This window comes from Lates calcarifer, linkage group LG15 (assembly GCF_001640805.2).
Source record: "Lates calcarifer isolate ASB-BC8 linkage group LG15, TLL_Latcal_v3, whole genome shotgun sequence".
Taxonomy (NCBI): domain Eukaryota; kingdom Metazoa; phylum Chordata; class Actinopteri; family Centropomidae; genus Lates; species Lates calcarifer.
Genome location: NC_066847.1, coordinates 8,883,037 through 8,902,626, shown reverse-complemented (window position 1 = coordinate 8,902,626; position 19,590 = coordinate 8,883,037). Strand labels below are relative to the sequence as shown.

The following is a 19,590-nucleotide window of genomic DNA, read 5'->3' as shown; positions in this document are numbered from 1 at the left end:
TGTTTGACAAGGGTTTAGGTAATTCTGATTAAAACAAATAGAAACCTGACACAAGGCTTTTAAACTAATTTGAACATTAGCTGAAGCATCATAAGCATTTAAGTGGCATACTGTGTCTCTTTAAGGATGAACTTTAAGTCATTTATGTAACAAATGATGAATGCTCTTCCTCAGATTGCCTGTTTATCTGTGCAAGACATTAGTTTCATTCTAAACTACTGCATGCAACATATTGTATAGCATATTTTTGTCATGACAATGTTTGTCACTTGTGTACCATGATGTTGGAAGAATGCAAAAACGGAGAAACATAATTTGAAAGTCAAGATGTAAGACTTTATTGATTCAGATGGAAAATGGCTGCACATTTTTCAAAACTCTACAACAATGCTGGAGTCAGAATGATGGAAGAAAGGCAGCAGAGTAAGATGGTGGTCGCAGGATCAGACTTAATAGCTGGCCATGGTCCTCTCCAGCCAGTTGTTGAAGATGCAGACCTGTGAACAGAGACAGAGAGGTTTGTTAGTGCAGGCAGACAGCAGTAAATATAATTTGCCTACACAATGTTAGAGTTAAAATTCAAATGGCTATATTGTTTGTTATATACAGCGTAGTTATACCTTGGCGTAGACACCAGGGTGGTCCTTCTCGGCACATCCGTAGCCCCAGGACACAACACCCTGCAGCTCACCATTGCACACGACGGGACCACCAGAGTCACCCTGAGAGAGAGAAAAGTTCAGTTAAACTCTACAAGTCATACCAAGTATTTCATACAATAGTTGCTGTATTCCTGAACTTTGAATTACATACCTGGCAAGAGTCCTTGCCTCCCTCCAGGTATCCAGCGCAGAACATGGCCTGGGTGATCATTCCAGGGTAGGAGTTATCACAGTCCCTGTCGGACAGGATGGGGATGTCCAGGCACTGCAGCTTGTTCCTGTCAGCAGCTACAATGTGTAAAACAAAGTATGGATGAAAAAGGTTAAAAAAAAAAAAAAAGGTTTAACACAAATTAAAAAAGGAAAAAAATGTTGCCCTGAAAAAAGTGCAGATGTTACTCACTGGAGCTCATGGTGTTGCCCCAGCCAGAGACTTTGCACATGGTGCCAGCGGGGGCACAGCTGGTGGGCAGAGCCACGGGCTGCACGTACTGGTTGAGGGTGGCAGGCTTGCTCAGCTTGATCAGCATGATGTCATTGTTGATGTTGTAGGAGCTGTAGTTGGGGTGGCGGATGACACGGGAGGAGCTGATGAACTGCTCGGTTCCCTCAGTGACCCTGATGTTGTGCTCGCCCAGACGCACCTCCACACGGCTGGAGTGGAAAGAGAGGATTTTTGGCAGCTGAGTTTCATGATGCTTGTTAAAAGCACATTAATTCCTGTATGAAAAACATTGTCTTTATGATATTAAGGAGTGACGTACGACTTGTAGCAGTGAGCAGCAGACACAACCCAGTTCTCGCTGACCAGGGAGCCTCCACAGAAGTGGTAGCCAGAGTTCAGAGACACCTGATGGGGCTGGGAGTAGGGCTTGCACTCATACCCTCCGACGATCTTGTCGTCCTCGGTAGCAACTGAAAACACACAGAGGACCAAAGAGTCAACAAACAGGTGAATGTTTTTATCATCCACTTATTAAAACTAATAAATACATGTAGAAACACAAATGCTTACAGGCAGCTCCGATGAGCAGAACGAAGACCAGAGACCTCATGGTTGCTGTGTGATCCTGTCGATGAGAGGCTTCACCTGGACCCCTGGTTTATATAGAACGTTACCTGCCTTCTTTCCCTGCTGAACACACCTCCCACTGATATTTCTGACCAATCAGGATCCAGGATTCCAGGATCCTGGAAAAAGTAATTCGGGGTACTGGAAAAGCAAATATGTTGTTGGCTGTGTGGGGCTGTACTCACATTCTGTATATCTTAAATTGTATCACATAAACATTTTAAGAAGAAAGTTAAATGCAATCTTAAAAAGGGGGCATGAGGGAAACAAGCATTTAAATATTTAATGTTGCAAATTTCTTCATTTAATATTAAAAGATTTATTCATATAACATGGATTGATTGATCTCTGATTGCATAACTGACAGTATGTCCTTCAAATTAGTTCACTTATCTGAGGAAGAAAAACTATGATTTCTCTTGGTATCTGCGTTGGCTAGTTCACAGTTTTGTGTTGCTATGACTTTTTCTAAACTAATAAATCCATGTGACATTGCTGCAGAGTATGCTCCACATACATGGCTGCAGCTCTGCAGATGGCTCAGTTCACAGCCACAGCTGTTGATTGTGGCTTTCACAGGAAAACCAACCCATGTGCCTTTAGATAGAAAACCTTAAACAAAAAAGTTGACTCAGGGAAGTGACAAGAGACAAACAACACCAAGACATGAAATCACTCAATTACACATTTACTATATTAACAGTCACTTATTTGGGCACTTCTTTCAAGTGACTGACAATTGACACTTCCATTTTATTCCTAAAAGTATAACCTAATAAAAACGCATTCAGAGTCAACCATTTGTGTTACAATAAAACTGATATTGAAGAATTAAAATCAATACAAAGACTTATACCTGGCTTCATAATAAACAACAGCCCTACAAACAACTGCACAATATCCTAAAATACAGAGCAGATCTGCTGTTGGTGATGTTTGAGTTATCCTGAGACGTATCTGATTTTTTTAGATGTTACAACTGAGCTGCCACAGTTTGATAATTATGCATGAATCTCATGGATATTAGTGACGGTAAAAGGAACAGCTTCTTGACTCCTCAGAAATCACAGTCTGAAGATTCTACATCCATTTAAAATCCACCATAGACAGTATGTTTTTAGTTGACGGTTGGATTTTTAATATGATTTGTCCTTACTTTTATAGATGAAATGACCCTGTTTCAATTGTTTTTTAATTGCACAATCGCTTTATGGGCAATTTATCATTTAGCAGTGGCAATATAATAGACTGTCATACAGCAATAGAAAAATGCAATGAATTACTGTATTATTTTCCAGCTGATTATTCAGACTTGAAGAAAAGATATTCAGATCTATGAATGGATTTGATTAATTTTAATATAACACAGGCTTGTTGTAGATTAGATCTCTTGTTGCTGGCAGGCATTATGTGAATAATCCAGCTGTTCCAGCCATATTGGCATGGAGTCACTGTGACTCCTGGAATGAACCACCTAAGTTTAGTCATCAGTACCTCACTTTCATGTTTTGCATTTTTATTTTGATTGGCAATAATTGAACCAATCAGCCTGCTTGGAGTTGCTATAAAACAGGGATTCAGATGAAGTGATAGGATCAAACTGCAGCCATGAGGTCTCTGGTCTTTGTTCTGCTCATTGGAGCCGCCTGTGAGTGTGGTACAGCACTTGACTGACTTTTATGTCTTATATGTGTCTGTGTATTTACATTACTGCAAGACACTAATAACTCATCCTGTCTGTCTTACATCTATTTTCAGTTGCCACGGAAGAGGACAAGATTGTCGGTGGCTATGAGTGCACACCTCATTCTCAGCCCCATCAAGTGTCTCTGAACTCTGGCTACCACTTCTGTGGAGGCTCCCTGGTCAATGAGAACTGGGTTGTGTCTGCTGCTCACTGCTACATGTCGTAAGCGCCCTCTACATATTTTACTCATTCGCCTGATGGGGGAAAAAATGTAAAGTGGAAAACAAGCATATACTGTCTTCTATCTCTTTCAGACGTATTGAGGTGCGTATGGGAGAGCACAACATTGGAGTCTCTGAGTCCAGCGAGCAGTACATCAGTGCTTCTCGTATCATCCGCCACCCCTACTTCAACCGCTACACTCTTGAGAATGACATTATGCTGCTCAAGCTGAGCAAGCCCGCCACCCTCAACCAGTACGTGCAGCCTGTGGCTCTGCCCACCAGCTGTGCCCCTGCTGGCACCATGTGCAAAGTCTCTGGCTGGGGCAACACCATGAGCTCCAGTGAGTGGCGTCAGTTACTTCAGACAAACCTAGATTCCTGAAACTGTGTCTGCATGTACATTTTAAAATAATTTGCCTGCAATCTCTAACAATCCACCCCCACTTCACACTTTTGTTTTCTTGCTGCAGCTGCTGACAGTAACAAGCTCCAGTGTCTGAACATCCCCATCCTGTCTGATGAGGACTGTAACAATTCCTACCCCGGCATGATTGACAACACCATGTTCTGTGCTGGATACCTCGAGGGAGGAAAGGACTCCTGCCAGGTTTGCATCTCTGCTATTTTTTATCTCTACACTTTCAAAGTGGACGACATGTTTACAATGTAAGTAATTCTCTCTCCTTTTCAGGGTGACTCTGGTGGTCCCGTCGTGTGCAATGGTGAGCTGCAGGGTGTTGTGTCCTGGGGCTACGGATGTGCCGAGAAGGATCACCCTGGTGTCTACTCCAAGGTAACATTTCATAACATATAGCAAATATACTATACACTGTTTAATGTAGTGACACCGCAATACACTAACTAATGTTGTTCCATTTTCAGGTCTGTGTGCAGATTGACTGGCTGCACAACACAATGGCCAGCTATTAACTCCACCATTCAACCTCCACATCAGACAGACAAACCAACATTTTCAACTGTTCAAACACCATATCTCATACTGGGGATGAAAAAGCACAACAAATAAAGAGTTATATATATGAAGTATTATATAGTCTGTGAACTTATTGTCTTGCTGTTAAAATTATTTGCCTAATTAATGCACCAAATGTAACATAAGTTGCTCTTATTCACCCATTTCTCCTGAGTTGATATTAAGGACACTGAAGTACTAAAAGTAGCAGTAAAACATCTAAATGAATCATCACTTCACCATCTCTTGTAACAGCATATAAATTCATAAAATATATTACTTTGTCACTCTGAGACCAGCTGAACTGCAGAACAATATAAGTTTAGTTTAGTTTTAGATTGATCAGGGTAACCTTTATATGCCCAGTGTGAATTGATTATTCTGAATTATATCTGTTCTAGTCAGAGGATGACATGATGACATATGGCCCATGTAATTTTTAAGTCACCTCTCCAAACAAACTTATATCATTAGGCTGTGGTATAATCATTTTTAAAATAATACTTTTTAATTCTCATCTTGTTCTTATTGCCTTGTGTTGGTGTCATTTGTCTCTTCCACTAGCATTTTTTACCCGCTTCTGTTTCTTTTAATTATACATATAAGATATTAAGTGTTCTTGTAACAAAGTGCTTTCTACCAGTAGCACACTGTAACTAAGTACATTTACTCCAGTACTGTACTTAAGTGCAATTTCCCATTTTATTTTCCAGCAGAGTAATTATTCAGACTCAGAAATTCAGATCTCTGAGTGGATTTGATTCATTTTAATATGACATGGCTTGTTGTAGATAAGGTGTACTCTTAGATCTTTTAATGCTGGCAGGCATTATGTGAATAATCCAGCTGTTTTAGCCTGATTGAGTTGAATATTACTGGACCACAAGCCTGTGACTCCTGTACTTACAGGTCGATCACCTAGAATAAACCACTTACTTCTGACGGTCAGTGCTTCAATTTCAAGTTTTGCGTTTTTATTTTGATTTATTTTGATTTGGCAATAATTGAACCAATCGGGCTGCTCGGAGTTGCTATAAAACAGGGTTTCAGATGAACTAACAGGATCAAACTGCAGACATGTGGTCTCTGGTCTTTGTTCTTTGTGTGGTACAGCACTTGACTGACTTTCACATCTTGTTTACATTTGTGTATTTACATTACTGCAAGACACTAATAACTCATCCTGTCTGTCTTACATCTGTCACGGGAGAGGACAAGATTGTCGGTGGCTATGAGTGCACACCTCATTCTCAGCCCCATCAAGTGTTTCTGAACTCTGGCTACCACTTCTGTGGAGGTGCCCTGCTCAGTGAGAACTGGGTTGTGTCTGCTGCTCACTGCTACATGTCGTAAGCACAGTCCTCTTGTTTTCCAAGATTACAGGTGTGACTTATTTTCCTGAGGGTTAAACAGCTAAAAATTTGATTTTTAGCATTTATCCTTTGCCTTTCTGTTGTTCTTAGCCGTGTGGAGGTGCGTCTGGGCGAGCACATCATCGGGGTCAATGAGGGAACCGAGCAGTTCATCCGTGCCTCCCGTGTCATCCGCCACCCCTTCTACAACTCCTACAACAACAGCAATGACATCATGCTGATCAAGCTGAGCAAGCCTGCCACCCTGAACTGGTACGTGCAGCCCGTGGCTCTGCCCACCAGCTGTGCCCCCGTTGGCACCATGTGCAAAGTATCTAGCTGGAGCAACAGCATGAGCTCCAGTGAGTAACATTTTGAAGACAAACCTTGATCCCTGACACTATACTGCAGTGTGTGGACATCTTTATCCTGCCTGATGACTACTGTTTCTACCTTGGTATGACTGACCACACCATATTCTGTGCTGGGCACCCGGAGGGAGGAAAGGAGTCCTGCCCAGTTTGCATCTCTGCTATTTTCTAGTTCTACATTTTCAAAGTGGACTACATGTTTTCACTTCTCTCTAATTAAAATTTGCTTCATTGTATGACCTTGTTGCATGGTAATGTAAATGTTTACAATGTGAGTAATTCTCTCTCCTTCTCAAGGTGACTCTGGCAGTCCTCTTGTGTGTAATGGTGAGCTGCAGGGAGTCGTGTCCTGGGCCCAAAGATGTTATAATATGAATGGCCGTGGTATCTATTCCAAGGTAACATTTCACAGCATCAACTAAAAATATAACATATAGAAAATATTACACTGTTTGATGTAGTGACACTGCAACACACTGACTAATGTCTTTCCATCTTTAGGTGTGTGTGCAGATTGACTGGCTGCACAACACAATGGCCAGCTATTAACTCCACCATTCAACCTTCACATCAGACAGACAAACCAACATTTTCAACTGTTCAAACACCATATTTCATACTGGGGATGAAAAAGTACAACAAATAAAGAGTTATATATATGAAGTATTATATACTGTAGTCTGTGAACTTGTCTCTCTGTTAAAATTATTTACATCAAATGTAACATAAGTTGCTCTTATTCACCCATAGAAGGACACAGAGGTACTTCTATAAAAACATCTAAATGAATCATCACTTCACCATCTCTTGTATCTGAATATAAAGACATAAAATATATTATTTTGTCACTCTGAGACCATCTGAACTGCAGAACAATATAAATATAGTTTAGTTAAAAGTAGATTTTTTTTTTTTTCATTTGAGTAACCTTTATATGCCCAGTGTGTACTGATTATTCTGAATTATATCTGTTCTAGCCAGAGGATATCATGGTGACATATGGCCCATGTCATTCTGAAGTTACTTCTCCAAACAAACTTGTATCATTAGACTTTTTCATTATAATGAATAATACTTACTCATTTTGTTCTCACTGCCATGTATTTATTCACATTGTTTTGAGTTGGTGTCATTTGTCAAAGTGCATTCTACATTTACTCAAGTACTGTACTTAAGTACAGTTTTTAGGTACTTGTACTTTACTTGAGTATTTCTATGCTACTTTATACTTCTTACCCACCATATTTCAAAGGTAAATTTTATACTTTTACATCTCTACATTGATGTGACAGGTATCATTTTACTTACAAAATTGACTTATACTTAATATGATACATTATGCACATCCAGACAGGTGAAAAGAGTCCACTGAGAATAGTCTGTGTGCATACTAACATCCACACCTAAGGCTTGAGCTGTAAAGGCTAGCAGTTAAATCTTGAGGTGGACAGGCAGTCCATGTCTTCACTTGAAGGTTTTATGAACTTTGTTGTGTAAACATGTCATAGTTCTTGTAAATCAGATTTATTTGTCTTTTTTATTTTCATTTATGTGACTCATTAGTTGGAGTTGTGCAGAGCTACTCTGGGATTTACATGAGGTCATGCTGTAAATTTGGGACCTTGGGGGCTCTGTGATTGAACTATACTGAGTACTTTAACCTTCACTAATTTAAGTACATTTTGCCAGTAATACCAAGCAGGACTTTTACTTGTAACTGAGTATTTTTAAAATCTAGTATTGTGACTAATACTTTATGAAAGGATCTGAGTAATTCCACCATCATTGCTTTCTACCCATTGAATGTGCCTTGTAAAAAAAATTGCAAAGATTATTATTTGTTTCTGGAGACAGCCTCAGCACTCATATCTGAATTTACCTGTCAGGTAACAGGTGCTGAGAAATACACACCTGTGAGGTGCTATGTTCACGCATATCTAAATATAGAGGTGTTTGTGTACCTGTGCAATCTGACCAGAGGTACAGGAGCAAACTTTCACCTAATAGTTAATGGACCCAAACTTTTACCAAAATAAAAGTAAGAGAGAGAATAATTCTAGCTGATAGAGAAATGAAGTGGAATAAAACAGTGTTTCCCTATTGGATATAATTGACTAATACAAAAAATAATGACTGTATGACTATATCAGCACAGTGCCTGCAGCTCAAAAAAGCACATAACCATAATGTATTTATTCTTCAGTATGAAGCAGGAGTTTGCTTACAATGTACTGAAATGTTAAAACCCTGTCATTGTTCCAGTCAAAATGTAATCTATCTGAGATGTAATCTATAAAATAATGACTTAAGCTGTGAGTGCTGACTGAATGAGACAAGTCAAATGTTACCATAAAGAAACCATAAAAAAACAGTGATTACATGTCAAAAACAGGCTCAAACCAATAAATTGTTCCGATGACACAGATCAGAGAAGGATTCTTTTTTTTTCTTTTTAACTTAGAGTAAGAAATATATACATGAACAATTTGACTAACACACATAAGATAGGATCAGAATCACTCTTTTCCAGAATTTTTTCCCAGAATTTGCTGACAAGAAAGCCATGCTTACTGCTATGATGAATTTTTATTTTTTTTTCTTCATTTTTTTCATTCTGGAAATGAATCACTCAACCCCAACATCCCGCTGCAGAGATTGGCTTCTCACTGACCAATGAGGATGGCTGGAGATTAGGGCAGCTCTCCTGACTGTGGATATAAACCAGGTGTCCAGGTGAAGCCTCTCATCGACAGGATCACACAGTAACCATGAGGTCTCTGGTCTTCGTTCTGCTCATTGGAGCTGCTTGTAAGTGTGAAGTTTTATTCCACAGATTGCCTCGCTTTCTGCTGGCAGTCAACTGGTCATTATTCAAAGACTAAAACTTCATGCAGCATAACCTCAGCATCTCCTGGCAGCAACATAATTATGTTTGAGGTCTCAAACTCATAATGCATTTAAGTGGAAGTCAGGAAAAAGTAGAAGTATGCAACTAACTGATTGCCACCACATGTGTTTTCAGTTGCCACAGAGGACGACAAGATCGTCGGAGGGTATGAGTGCAAGCCCTACTCCCAGCCCCATCAGGTGTCTCTGAACTCTGGCTACCACTTCTGTGGAGGCTCCCTGGTCAGCGAGAACTGGGTTGTGTCTGCTGCTCACTGCTACAAGTCGTACGTCACTCCTTAATATCATAAAGACAATGTTTTTCATACAGGAATTAATGTGCTTTTAACAAGCATCATGAAACTCAGCTGCCAAAAATCCTCTCTTTCCACTCCAGCCGTGTGGAGGTGCGTCTGGGCGAGCACAACATCAGGGTCACTGAGGGAACCGAGCAGTTCATCAGCTCCTCCCGTGTCATCCGCCACCCCAACTACAGCTCCTACAACATCAACAATGACATCATGCTGATCAAGCTGAGCAAGCCCGCCACCCTCAACCAGTACGTGCAGCCCGTGGCTCTGCCCACCAGCTGTGCCCCCGCTGGCACCATGTGCAAAGTCTCTGGCTGGGGCAACACCATGAGCTCCAGTGAGTAACATCTGCACTTTTTTCAGGGCAACATCTTTTTCCTTTTTTAATTTGTGTTAAACCTTTTTTTTTTTTTTAACCTTTTTCATCCATACTTTGTTTTACACATTGTAGCTGCTGACAGGAACAAGCTGCAGTGCCTGGACATCCCCATCCTGTCCGACAGGGACTGTGATAACTCCTACCCTGGAATGATCACCCAGGCCATGTTCTGCGCTGGATACCTGGAGGGAGGCAAGGACTCTTGCCAGGTATGTAATTCAAAATTCAGGAATACAGCAACTATTGTATGAAATACTTGGTATGATTTGTAGAGTTTAACTGAACTTTTCTCTCTCTCAGGGTGACTCTGGTGGCCCTGTTGTGTGCAATGGTGAGCTGCAGGGTGTTGTGTCCTGGGGCTATGGATGTGCTGAGAAGGACCACCCTGGTGTCTATGCCAAGGTAAATTTCAAAGAAGAAAGATATTTAATTGCCACACTGTGGCCAGTTTAGCTTTACTTTGGCTATCTGAACTACAGTGACACACTGTGTAGCTGATCTAACTGTGGCCTGCTTCATTTTTAGGTCTGCATCTTTAACGACTGGCTGGAGAGGACCATGGCCAGCTACTAAGTGATCCAAGGAAACAAGTTCAGTCAGGCAGCTCAACATCATTTGCTGTTTTTTCCCCCCATCTTTTGATCTGGACAATATGACAAATAAACAATTAAAACTGATTATTTAAGTCTATTTGAATGTGCAATAATTTCCAAAAACTTATTTTTAAATATTCTTCAGAAAATGTGGTCATTTATCATAAGCGTCTTCAAATCTCATTATTAATGATTACCCTGGTCCACCAAAGAAGAGTCAAACACATGACTGGATTTCATGACTGGAACACACGACAAAGGCTATTAATATACTGATACTGGCAAAATAAAAAAATACAGGGAAAGTACGTGGAATATCATCACCTGGTGTTATTAAATGCCTCAAAGCTGCATTCTTTCTAATGACCAGCAGGGGGCGACTCCACTGGTCACAAAAAAAAATCAATGAGAAAATGGCCCTACTCACTTGACTTATTACCTTAATAAACATTTTCCTAACGAGTTCACCGCTAGATGCAAGTCTTCTTCAATATAGCATAGTATTAATTTTTTTAAATAATGGTTGCATTTAGAGTAAAACAGAGCAAGGTATGATTTAGGGCGTGGCTACCGTGTGTACCGCGCACGGTGACCTGTCAATCACGATGGACAGAACGTTGCGTGTCAAGAGTTTGACCTACAACCTTGTGTTTCAGTTCATTAAAGTAAACATTTTCTTTGCTTAAAACGGCTTCTTCGGCGCTCGGTTGTACTAAAAGACTCTCCAAGGAGCTGTTCATTAAAACATTTTTTCCAGTAAGTACATTTTGTTTTAAGCTTGTTTTGTTTTTTTCGCTAGCTAAAATTAGCGGTCTAGTTATGTGTACACTTTGCTAATCCAGCTAATTAGCTAGTGCTAATGTTAGCTGATAGCTTGGCGTTAGCTGTCAGTGCCGCTCCGCCGGGCTGGTAACCTGTGTTAACTGTGGGTTTGTTCAGTCAAAGCCCGACTTAAAAAAGTAAATTTTGCCAACGGTATGCAAATAACGTATGTTTTGTGGTTCCGGCACACGTTTAGGAGTATTACGTTTGTGTAAAGCGCTGTATTAATATAGTAAAACGTTGCGATAGCTCGGGTTAAGATAACGTTCAGTTTGGCATCGTTTCTTTATTTGCAGCGCCTGTGTGTTTGTAGCGCATGTGTTGTTAAATTGATGAAGATGCTTTCTAAATGTACTTGTTTTTTTTTTGTCTTTTTTGCATGTGTTTTCTACAGTTGTAGTGACTTTGCCCTCGTCGGCCACCGTATTGTGTTCTTGTTTGGTCCCTTTTAAGGTCCTGGGGACATTTCATTTATTCCCTGTCACATAAGTTTGATATTCAAGGCAAATCCTGCTCCCATTGCTTCAACATTTTCAAAGCAAGTCTGCCACCTAAAAAATATGATTATATACTACTAATGTCCCTTCTACAGCAGAGTTTAAATGGATATGTCATGTAGCTTGAGGATCCTGTGGACAGTCTGCAGGTACACCTCCGCATTTTTAGTCTCACAACTCATTAGAAGATGGATGTCTGCTGCGGTTGTTGCCAATTAATAATTCAATTTAATTTCCCTGCATTCGAATTATGAATAAATTAATTATAAATGCATATGCAAAATTATCTTTAAAAGGAACTTTGAATTTTGCATGTTGTCGTTTGTTTTCTTATCTGTCTTCCTGTCGTATTCCATTTCATCATCTCATCTCTCTCTGTATCTTGTGTCACAGTGGTTATGATGAAGACGGAGAAGCCATATACCTGGACAGAGCAGCAGGTGCTCTGCAATCTTCTCTGTGTGTGGAGGACAGATGGGAGATATGTCTGTACAACTGTCCAGAGATTGATTTCAGGCAGTCTATTGCTTGCTGCAAAAGTGTCAGTGTAAGTCTGACTGCTGATGGGCGATTTTCAGCCAGCAGCGCCAACTGACCTCTCATGGACAAGAAAACAAGCAAATTGTGGTGAGCTTAATTGCAGTGTTTTTGATTGTCATAGCATACACAGCAGTTTGACAGGCTGTAGGTATGATGCTGTCAGGTGATCAGTCAAAAATGTGACAGCATTCTAGCTTGTATTGCATCAGTTCCCAATGTTTCTGCTAAGCCTTTAAAAATGTTTTTCTCATTCTCATACAGTTGAGCACCAATATTTTAGGAACATCACAGAATTAATCCCTTAGCACACCATCAAACAGTGTGTCTGTTTCAGATTGGATGTTGCTCTGAATTGAGTAAGAATTTAAGATGTCATTGCTTGAACTGATGATGAAATGATGAGGGGGGTCATCTATTGGTGTGCAGGACCCATGATCCAACATCCAACAACAAACCAGCATGCCCCGAATCCAAAAATGAGGATGTGGCACCTTCCTGGCATGAACTCGCTTTTGTTTATATCTGAAATTTACTTGAATGATTTTTGACCTTTAAATCATGTTCATTGTTTTAGACTCTGTCTGAATAAGGGGTTATTGTGTCTGTCACCTGCAGCTACATGACCTTTGAACCACAGAACCCATGACAGATTACACAGCGGACTATTCTCTGCATTAGGAAAGAATAAACTTTTGTTCTTTTCTTTGAGTTTCTCCGAACACATTGGACAAATTTCAGTGTAAGTCTGAATCCATTTCAAACTCTTGTAGTGTTCTGACATTGATAAATGAGGAGTTGCAACATCTGTGCCCTTTCTTCCCAGATATCTACAGCACTCTGCATTCAGGAGACAGAAAATCAAAATGAGGGCAGTATTCATGTGCTCCAACAAAACTAAAAGACTGACAAAACCTTATCAACACTTTTCTTGTCATGCACCATTTGAATATTTAATACTAGGGTTACGTACACATTTACAGATTAAAGCAATGGTTTGTGTTCGTCTGTGTCTTATTTTAATGTAAATCCTGAGGAGTGACTGTGTGGTGATATGGGTGAGAGGGAAAAAAACTAATTCTCACATAATATCATTAAGATTTGCTTACAAGCTGATGCATTTCTGTGAATTTTCTCTTTATATGGTGACTGGTTCATATTTGTTTTGGTGGAAATCTCACCACTGAAATTAAGTATTCACAAATGTCTTACAGCTACATAATTGCCCAAGAGCATCTGCACTATAAGCAATAGCAGTATTGTCAACAATCATAAACACACTGATGCATCACAAAATGGAAGATTTTATTGATTGTGCCCTGACTAAATACATCTCTTTTTCTCCGTGTGACACTCTCAGATGCTTGCTCTCCTGCTGTTTTTCTCGCTGACACTACCCACTACCTCCTCCTGTCTCTGTCTCCATCAATCTCAGTCTCTCTCTGGTCTTCCTGCTTTCATACAGTTCTGTGATGGGAGATCACAGCTTAGCTGTATCTGTAGAGAATGTCTTCGATCCAGGGCATCAGAGAGCAGACTTTGGTGTAAACGCCTGGATAGTTGGGCAAAGCGCAGCCCTGGCCCCAAGAGACGATGCCCTGCAGCTCCCCATTACACACCAGAGGACCACCAGAGTCACCCTGAGCAAGGGAGAGGGAGAAAAATGAGTTTATTCCTTCCATCACATCATCATTACACAGATCACCTAACCTTATCTAATGCACTGTATAACTGAGAGAATACCTGACAAGCATCCTTGCCTCCCTCCAGGTATCCAGCGCACACCATGCGGTCAGTGATCATGCCAGGGTAGGAGCCACCACAGTCCTTGTAGGACAAAATAGGAACGTTCACACACTGGAGTAGAAATGGGTTGAACACTGCAGATAAGAGAAAGAGGGAAAAAATAGTTCCATCAGTATCTTTACCTTAAGTAAACAGTGTCACCACAGAGTGGAGCTAAGAAAATGCTTTGATTTTAGTATGGCAGCCATGATAGGTTTATCACATTAAATAGTAGTTTTTAAAGGGTTCTTGAAATGTGTTTGCGGAAATTTATTCATCAAACCAAGCTCATGAAGTAAAAAATCTCCATACATTTTTAAGACCATTAAAAATAAGTTTTGTGAACTGTAATTTGTGTTTAATATGTTTTTTCCACACAAAACAGCTCCGTTATCTTGTTAAAAAAATAATTACATTCACGCCTTCTTCCTCCTTGAAAAAAAAGAAAAGGATAATCTATGAATATGCAAATATTTTTCATTTCAAAAGTTTAGCTATTGGAAACGAGATGTCCCCTACTTCACTGAAAAGTCCATTCTCATGAATCTGCACTTGAGGCTTCAAATTTCCATTTCACACTTGTGTAAGTTGCATATTAGACCAATAAGTGGCTCTAAAGTAGTTGTTAAGGTCAGATTTAAGGTGAGCACAGACTTTTCATGACTTTGAGAGTCAAGATCAGGTGCACCTCACCTTGATCACTGTAGATGTTCCCCCATCCAGACACCGTGCACATGTCCCCGGGTGTGGGGCAGGCTCTGGGCAGGGCAACAGGCTTGACGTATTGGTTCACAGTGGCGGGGTGTGCTAACTTCATCAGCATGATGTCATAGTCCATGGTCTTGTAGTCGTAACTCTCATGCCAGTAGATGGCGTCCACTGGCATGTACTGCTCTGTGCCCTCGTACTGCCAGATGTGGTGGTCACCCAAGATTGCAATCAGGGAGTAAGGGCTAAAGTAGAGGCAAAGAGGGGAATTGTCGTAATTATCTTTGCCATAACGTTCATATTCTGAATGCATGAATGTAATACAAACTTTTGCCAGCAGTGAGCAGCAGAGATGATCCACCGGTCGTTGATGAGGGAGCCGCCGCAGAAGTGGTAGCCAATATTGATAGACACCTGCCAGGGTTGGCTGTGGGCTGCACACTCGTAGCCACCTACAATCCTGTCATCTGTAGGGGCTGCAGCTGTGGTGTAAAGGAAACAAAATGCCAGAGGTAAAATTCTTTGTCATTCTAAAACCTTAATATATACTCCAGATGTATTTTACCTGCAGTGCCCAGAAGCGTGAGAACAATCAGGCCGATCATTTTGTGGCTGACTCAAACCTTCCTACGACCAGAGTGGACGTGAATCGTGTCACTCACTGCATTTATACCTTAACCACTGTGTGTCTTTCCACGCAGCCCACCCCCTCCCCTAACCTCTCCTCACCTCCATTCCTCCTACCAATGCCTCCCATCCACCTTTGAATCTCTGTTTACTCCTCTCCTGCCTCTATCCCTGTCCTGAATAATATTCTTATCTTTTTATGTGCCATGTTCATCCTGTCAGTTAATAAATGAGCAACACTTTACATATATTCGGCCTTGAAGAGTGCTTTTTCACTCTGTTTTGAACAGATGATCAGTTTGTAGATTTCCCACACCTATCACCTTAATATGTTTGTCTGCTCTTTTAATTTGTGACATGTTAAAGTCCCTTTTTAGCAAATGCCACAACATAACTGACTAATAACCAGCTGTACTGTGTTATTGCATAATAGTTATAACACATTACAGCAGAATGACTTCAACTGCACATATTTGAGCTCAAAGGCTTTTGGCTGCCATCTGACTCAGAAAAAGAAAAACAGCACACAGCTTGTTAGTTCAGTTTTCTGCTTCTGAGACCACAGATGAGTTCTTTCTCACCTCTCTTGGCTATTATTCAAGGGCAGCCAAGAGCAGAGCCACACCACAGCAAATGTAGGTTCCACACGTAAAAGGGGATTGTATAACTGTTTTCACTGCTTGTATATTGTGGCTTGCCAACAATGAGTGACCCATGAGAGAATCATAAACAGGTGTTAAATATTGGAGACCTTGACACAGGCACAGGGGGTGTGCCACGACAGGGCAGAAGTGGGCAAACACGAAAATAGGAGCACGATAAGAGATGATGTGGGTTGTTGTATGAAGGAGTGTGAGAACATGGATGAGGTCAACGGAAAAAAGGAAGTGTGTGTGTGTGTGGATGTGGGTGGGAGCTTGTTGTGTTTGTTGGCTGGTGGGATATAAATATGAGCTGGGGTGTGTCCAGGTGTCTTCTGATCATTCACCAGACACCATGAGACTGCTGGCTCTACTGCTGATGGTTGGAGCTGCTGGTAATGACACATTCACAAAGATGCATATATACAAATATGCACACATTTGTACTGTAGTGTTAAATCAAAATTATGATGGCAAGTTGTAGATAACACACTGTGTGTGTGTGTGTGTGTGTGAGACAGTGGCAGTTCCCCGTGAAGATGGACGGATCATTGGCGGGCAGGATTGTGAGCCTCACTCTCGTCCATACATGGCCTCCCTCAATTATGGCTACCACTTCTGTGGTGGGGTGCTCATCAACAGGCAGTGGGTGCTCTCTGTTGCCCACTGTTGGTACAAGTAAGTATGCACTGATGGAGACATATATATCATTATATGCATTATTCTCTCTCTTGGTGCCAAGTTCTTATATTTTTTCTTTTATCAATTGTCTTGCTTGATATTTTTGCATATTTTCCTCTGATATAAAACTAAAAACATCTGTGGGTGGAAGACTAATGCTTCTCAGTTTAGCACCATATGTGGAGGACATCTGTTAAATCTAAGAAAAGCACTGCAGTATTTGCAAAACAGAAAATGGAAGCTTTAAATTGATGTAGAATTATAAGAAACATAACACTGCAAGCCTTTTTCTGCTTCTACATTTTTCAAGTATATTTCATCTCTTGTCTCAGTCCCTATTACATGCAGATCATGCTGGGAGAACATGATGTGCGAGTGTTTGAGGGCACTGAGCAGCTCATGAAGACCAACACCATCATCTGGCACCCTAGGTGGGTGAAGAAATGAACCAACGCGTCTGAGAATCTTTTTCATTTTGCATAATTTAATGATTCCTTTATTCATTCAGCTCATTTTATATTGCTCTGTGTGCAGTTATGACTACCAGACTCTGGATTATGACATCATGCTTATTAAGCTCTTCCACCCTGTGGAGGTGACAGAGGCAGTCGCGCCCATCCCACTGCCCACAGCGTGCCCAATGGCGGGGCTCCCCTGCTCTGTGTCTGGTTGGGGAAACACTGCCATGGGTGAAGAGGGTGGGTTATTAAAAGTGATTTAGTGATTTTAATTATACAGCAGCTACAGCTAGAGTGTGCAAGGTACTGAATACGACTCACAATATGCTTCGTGTAATAATGAGAAACTAATGCAGCCTGAATGTTTTTTTTAACCCAATTTCAGTCAACAGGTCAAATTTGCTGTGGTGAGAAGTAATTAAGTACATTTACTCAAATACAGCACTTAAGTACAATATTTGGTTACTTGTACTTGAGAATTTTTGTTTGGGCCACTTTAAACTTCTACTTCACAACATTTTAGATGGAAATATTGTACATTTTACTCCACTAGATCTATTTTACAGCCAGTTATTTTTCAGACTTAGAAAATATCTTTATAGTCAGTTTAAAATATATGATTCTTCAGTATAGATTAAACCACCCAGCAGTGTAGAAATTAGTTAAAATTAAGTTTACCATGACAAACTACAATAGTAAAATCCTAGTTACACACTATTACATCAGTTTTATTAATCCAAAAGTAAAATATATACAATAATAATATTGTACTCACAGAGGTAATTTGTTAGAATTATGAGTACTGTTACTTTTAACACCATAAATACAGTTAGCTTAGCTAAACTAGCTAACTAACTTCTGTACTTTTACTTGGGCAAGTTTCAAAATGCAGGAGCATTTTTCCATTGTGCTATTGCTATTACTTTAGTAAAGTATCTTGCAGGAAGTAGCAGCATGCACTGCTGTCTGCCACAGTACCTTTTTTATATACTACCCATATTTTCAAGAGACTATAACCAGCAATTAATTTTTCCTGGTCATGAGTACTGTCTGTATAGATAAAGCAAGAGACCTCCATTGCTGTCCAAAAACTGTTAAAAGCACATAATTGAGCCACACTGCTACACATTATTACACTGAATCAAGGCCATATAGTTTATTTTGAGTCAGTTGCACATACTCTGTCCTAATTCTGTAAATACACAGTGCTGCACTGAATCAGCAGCTGAAAAGAAACACATAATTTACAAAAGGTTTAACCCTCCTGTTGCCCTTCGTATTCTATATACTTTTTTCTTCTTACTATTATTCAAAAACAAAAGATAACCGCTTCAGAATCACGAATGTCATGCACAACAACAAATCCTACCATACACACACACACACACACACAAAGGCACATTGTCGGCCACCGGGTCACTTTGACCCAGAGCGTGAGGGTTAAGTAACCTTTGCTAAAAACTACAGTGCCTAGTTGTTTAAGTATATATTTGTGATATGTTTTTAAACACTTATGTTCTCTGTAGTGATGAATTGGCTTTAGGTTGAGAGTCACAGACAGGTGTGGGGGTGTTAGAATTTATTCAGCGATAGACTGATGCATTTTCGGTTTTGGTGTTTTCATCAAATATGTTGACAATTGCAAAAATGAAGAATATTGGCAACCTTCTATAAAATATCTCTGTGTTCTGCCTTTTATAGTGAAGTTGCCCACCCGCCTGCAGTGTTTGGATGTGCCCATAATTGACGACCAGGTCTGTGAGAATGCCTATCCTGGCATGATCACACGCAGGATGATGTGTGCCGGGCACATGGAAGGTGGAAGAGATGCGTGCAATGTGAGTTTCACAGTAAATGTTTCCAAACGTTTAGTGGACTCAAAGCTCTGAATGTGCAGAAGAAGAATTTATCACTGTGTACATGCGCTGTGTTTGTCAGGGTGACTCTGGCAGCCCTCTGGTTTGTGCTGGGGAAGTGCACGGCCTGGTGTCATGGGGTCAGGGATGCGCCCTACCTAACTACCCGGGCGTCTACGTCAAATTGTGTGAGTTCCTCTACTGGATTGAAGACACCTTGGCAGCCAACCCTTGATGAAATGACCTGTTTTCCTTTCTCACTTCTCACTTCTTCCATTTGCTCTCCTCTTTTCTCTGTTACCACTCATCCCTATTTTCAGCCCCAACTTTGACGTCTCTGTCTTTCTCTGGTGCCTTGTTTCCTTTGCAGTTCTCTCCTTCACACATACCGACTTAACACACATGTGCCAGAATGTAGAAAACACAATAAAAACACTTGGTATGTATTCACTTCCCGTTGTCTGTTTA

At 40.5% G+C, this 19,590-nt stretch overlaps 5 protein-coding genes across 6 annotated transcripts in view; 4 read left to right on the top strand and 1 right to left on the bottom strand.

The window, feature by feature from the left end:
• Positions 1 to 314: 314 nt before the first annotated feature.
• Positions 315 to 15,591, bottom strand: LOC108880720 (uncharacterized). Its single transcript, XM_051076395.1, has 15 exons — positions 15,425 to 15,591; positions 15,188 to 15,341; positions 14,845 to 15,104; positions 14,110 to 14,246; positions 13,856 to 14,006; positions 9,592 to 9,852; positions 6,065 to 6,309; positions 3,902 to 3,963; positions 3,538 to 3,675; positions 1,678 to 1,760; positions 1,427 to 1,577; positions 1,066 to 1,316; positions 814 to 950; positions 621 to 722; positions 315 to 497 (listed from the first exon to the last, which is right to left on the bottom strand). The coding sequence occupies exons 1-15, from the start codon at positions 15,462 to 15,464 to the stop codon at positions 450 to 452; spliced, it is 2,220 nt and encodes a 739-aa protein (XP_050932352.1). The 5' UTR covers positions 15,465 to 15,591; the 3' UTR covers positions 315 to 449.
• Positions 3,215 to 4,689, top strand: LOC127138934 (trypsin-1). Its single transcript, XM_018672374.2, has 6 exons — positions 3,215 to 3,382; positions 3,493 to 3,643; positions 3,736 to 3,986; positions 4,116 to 4,252; positions 4,337 to 4,438; positions 4,528 to 4,689. The coding sequence occupies exons 1-6, from the start codon at positions 3,343 to 3,345 to the stop codon at positions 4,573 to 4,575; spliced, it is 729 nt and encodes a 242-aa protein (XP_018527890.1). The 5' UTR covers positions 3,215 to 3,342; the 3' UTR covers positions 4,576 to 4,689.
• Positions 5,681 to 10,594, top strand: LOC108880714 (trypsin-2). 2 transcript variants are annotated; one of them, XM_018672370.2, is made up of 6 exons: positions 8,985 to 9,149; positions 9,364 to 9,514; positions 9,625 to 9,875; positions 9,990 to 10,126; positions 10,218 to 10,319; positions 10,443 to 10,594. In XM_018672370.2, the coding sequence occupies exons 1-6, from the start codon at positions 9,110 to 9,112 to the stop codon at positions 10,488 to 10,490; spliced, it is 729 nt and encodes a 242-aa protein (XP_018527886.2). In that variant the 5' UTR covers positions 8,985 to 9,109; the 3' UTR covers positions 10,491 to 10,594. The 2 variants fall into 2 exon arrangements, with proteins under 2 accessions (XP_050931938.1, XP_018527886.2); XM_051075981.1 differs by lacking the exons at positions 8,985 to 9,149; positions 9,364 to 9,514; positions 9,625 to 9,875 and adding exons at positions 5,681 to 5,967; positions 6,082 to 6,332.
• A 773-nt stretch (positions 15,592 to 16,364) lies between the features above and the next one.
• Positions 16,365 to 19,590, top strand: part of apoc1 (apolipoprotein C-I) — a 138,451-nt gene continuing 135,225 nt past the window's right edge. Inside the window, exon 1 of the mRNA XM_051075988.1 lies at positions 16,365 to 16,370. The gene's annotated coding sequence lies outside the window, so the exon portion shown is untranslated. The remainder of the gene's footprint in view (positions 16,371 to 19,590) is intronic.
• Positions 16,378 to 19,572, top strand: LOC108880716 (trypsin). Its single transcript, XM_018672382.2, has 6 exons — positions 16,378 to 16,522; positions 16,649 to 16,805; positions 17,141 to 17,239; positions 17,343 to 17,506; positions 18,968 to 19,104; positions 19,205 to 19,572. The coding sequence occupies exons 1-6, from the start codon at positions 16,390 to 16,392 to the stop codon at positions 19,355 to 19,357; spliced, it is 843 nt and encodes a 280-aa protein (XP_018527898.2). The 5' UTR covers positions 16,378 to 16,389; the 3' UTR covers positions 19,358 to 19,572.

Excerpts from the sequence above, each read along its gene's own strand:
- LOC108880720 (XM_051076395.1), bottom strand. The coding sequence starts at position 15,464 with ATGATCGGCCTGATTGTTCTCACGCTTCTGGGCACTGCAG. Across the intron at positions 15,105-15,187 it reads GCTGCTCACTGCTGGCAAAA|CCCTTACTCCCTGATTGCAA; the intron begins GTTTGTATTACA and ends CCTCTACTTTAG. Across the intron at positions 1,578-1,677 it reads TCTGCTCATCGGAGCTGCCT|TTGCTACCGAGGACGACAAG; the intron begins GTAAGCATTTGT and ends GTGTGTTTTCAG.
- LOC127138934 (XM_018672374.2), top strand. The coding sequence starts at position 3,343 with ATGAGGTCTCTGGTCTTTGTTCTGCTCATTGGAGCCGCCT. Across the intron at positions 4,253-4,336 it reads GAGGAAAGGACTCCTGCCAG|GGTGACTCTGGTGGTCCCGT; the intron begins GTTTGCATCTCT and ends TCTCCTTTTCAG. Across the intron at positions 4,439-4,527 it reads ACCCTGGTGTCTACTCCAAG|GTCTGTGTGCAGATTGACTG; the intron begins GTAACATTTCAT and ends TTCCATTTTCAG.
- LOC108880714 (XM_051075981.1), top strand. The coding sequence starts at position 5,696 with ATGTGGTCTCTGGTCTTTGTTCTTTGTGTGGTACAGCACTTGACTGAC. Across the intron at positions 10,127-10,217 it reads GAGGCAAGGACTCTTGCCAG|GGTGACTCTGGTGGCCCTGT; the intron begins GTATGTAATTCA and ends TCTCTCTCTCAG. Across the intron at positions 10,320-10,442 it reads ACCCTGGTGTCTATGCCAAG|GTCTGCATCTTTAACGACTG; the intron begins GTAAATTTCAAA and ends CTTCATTTTTAG.
- LOC108880716 (XM_018672382.2), top strand. The coding sequence starts at position 16,390 with ATGTGGGTGGGAGCTTGTTGTGTTTGTTGGCTGGTGGGATATAAATAT. Across the intron at positions 17,507-18,967 it reads CACTGCCATGGGTGAAGAGG|TGAAGTTGCCCACCCGCCTG; the intron begins GTGGGTTATTAA and ends TGCCTTTTATAG. Across the intron at positions 19,105-19,204 it reads GTGGAAGAGATGCGTGCAAT|GGTGACTCTGGCAGCCCTCT; the intron begins GTGAGTTTCACA and ends TGTGTTTGTCAG.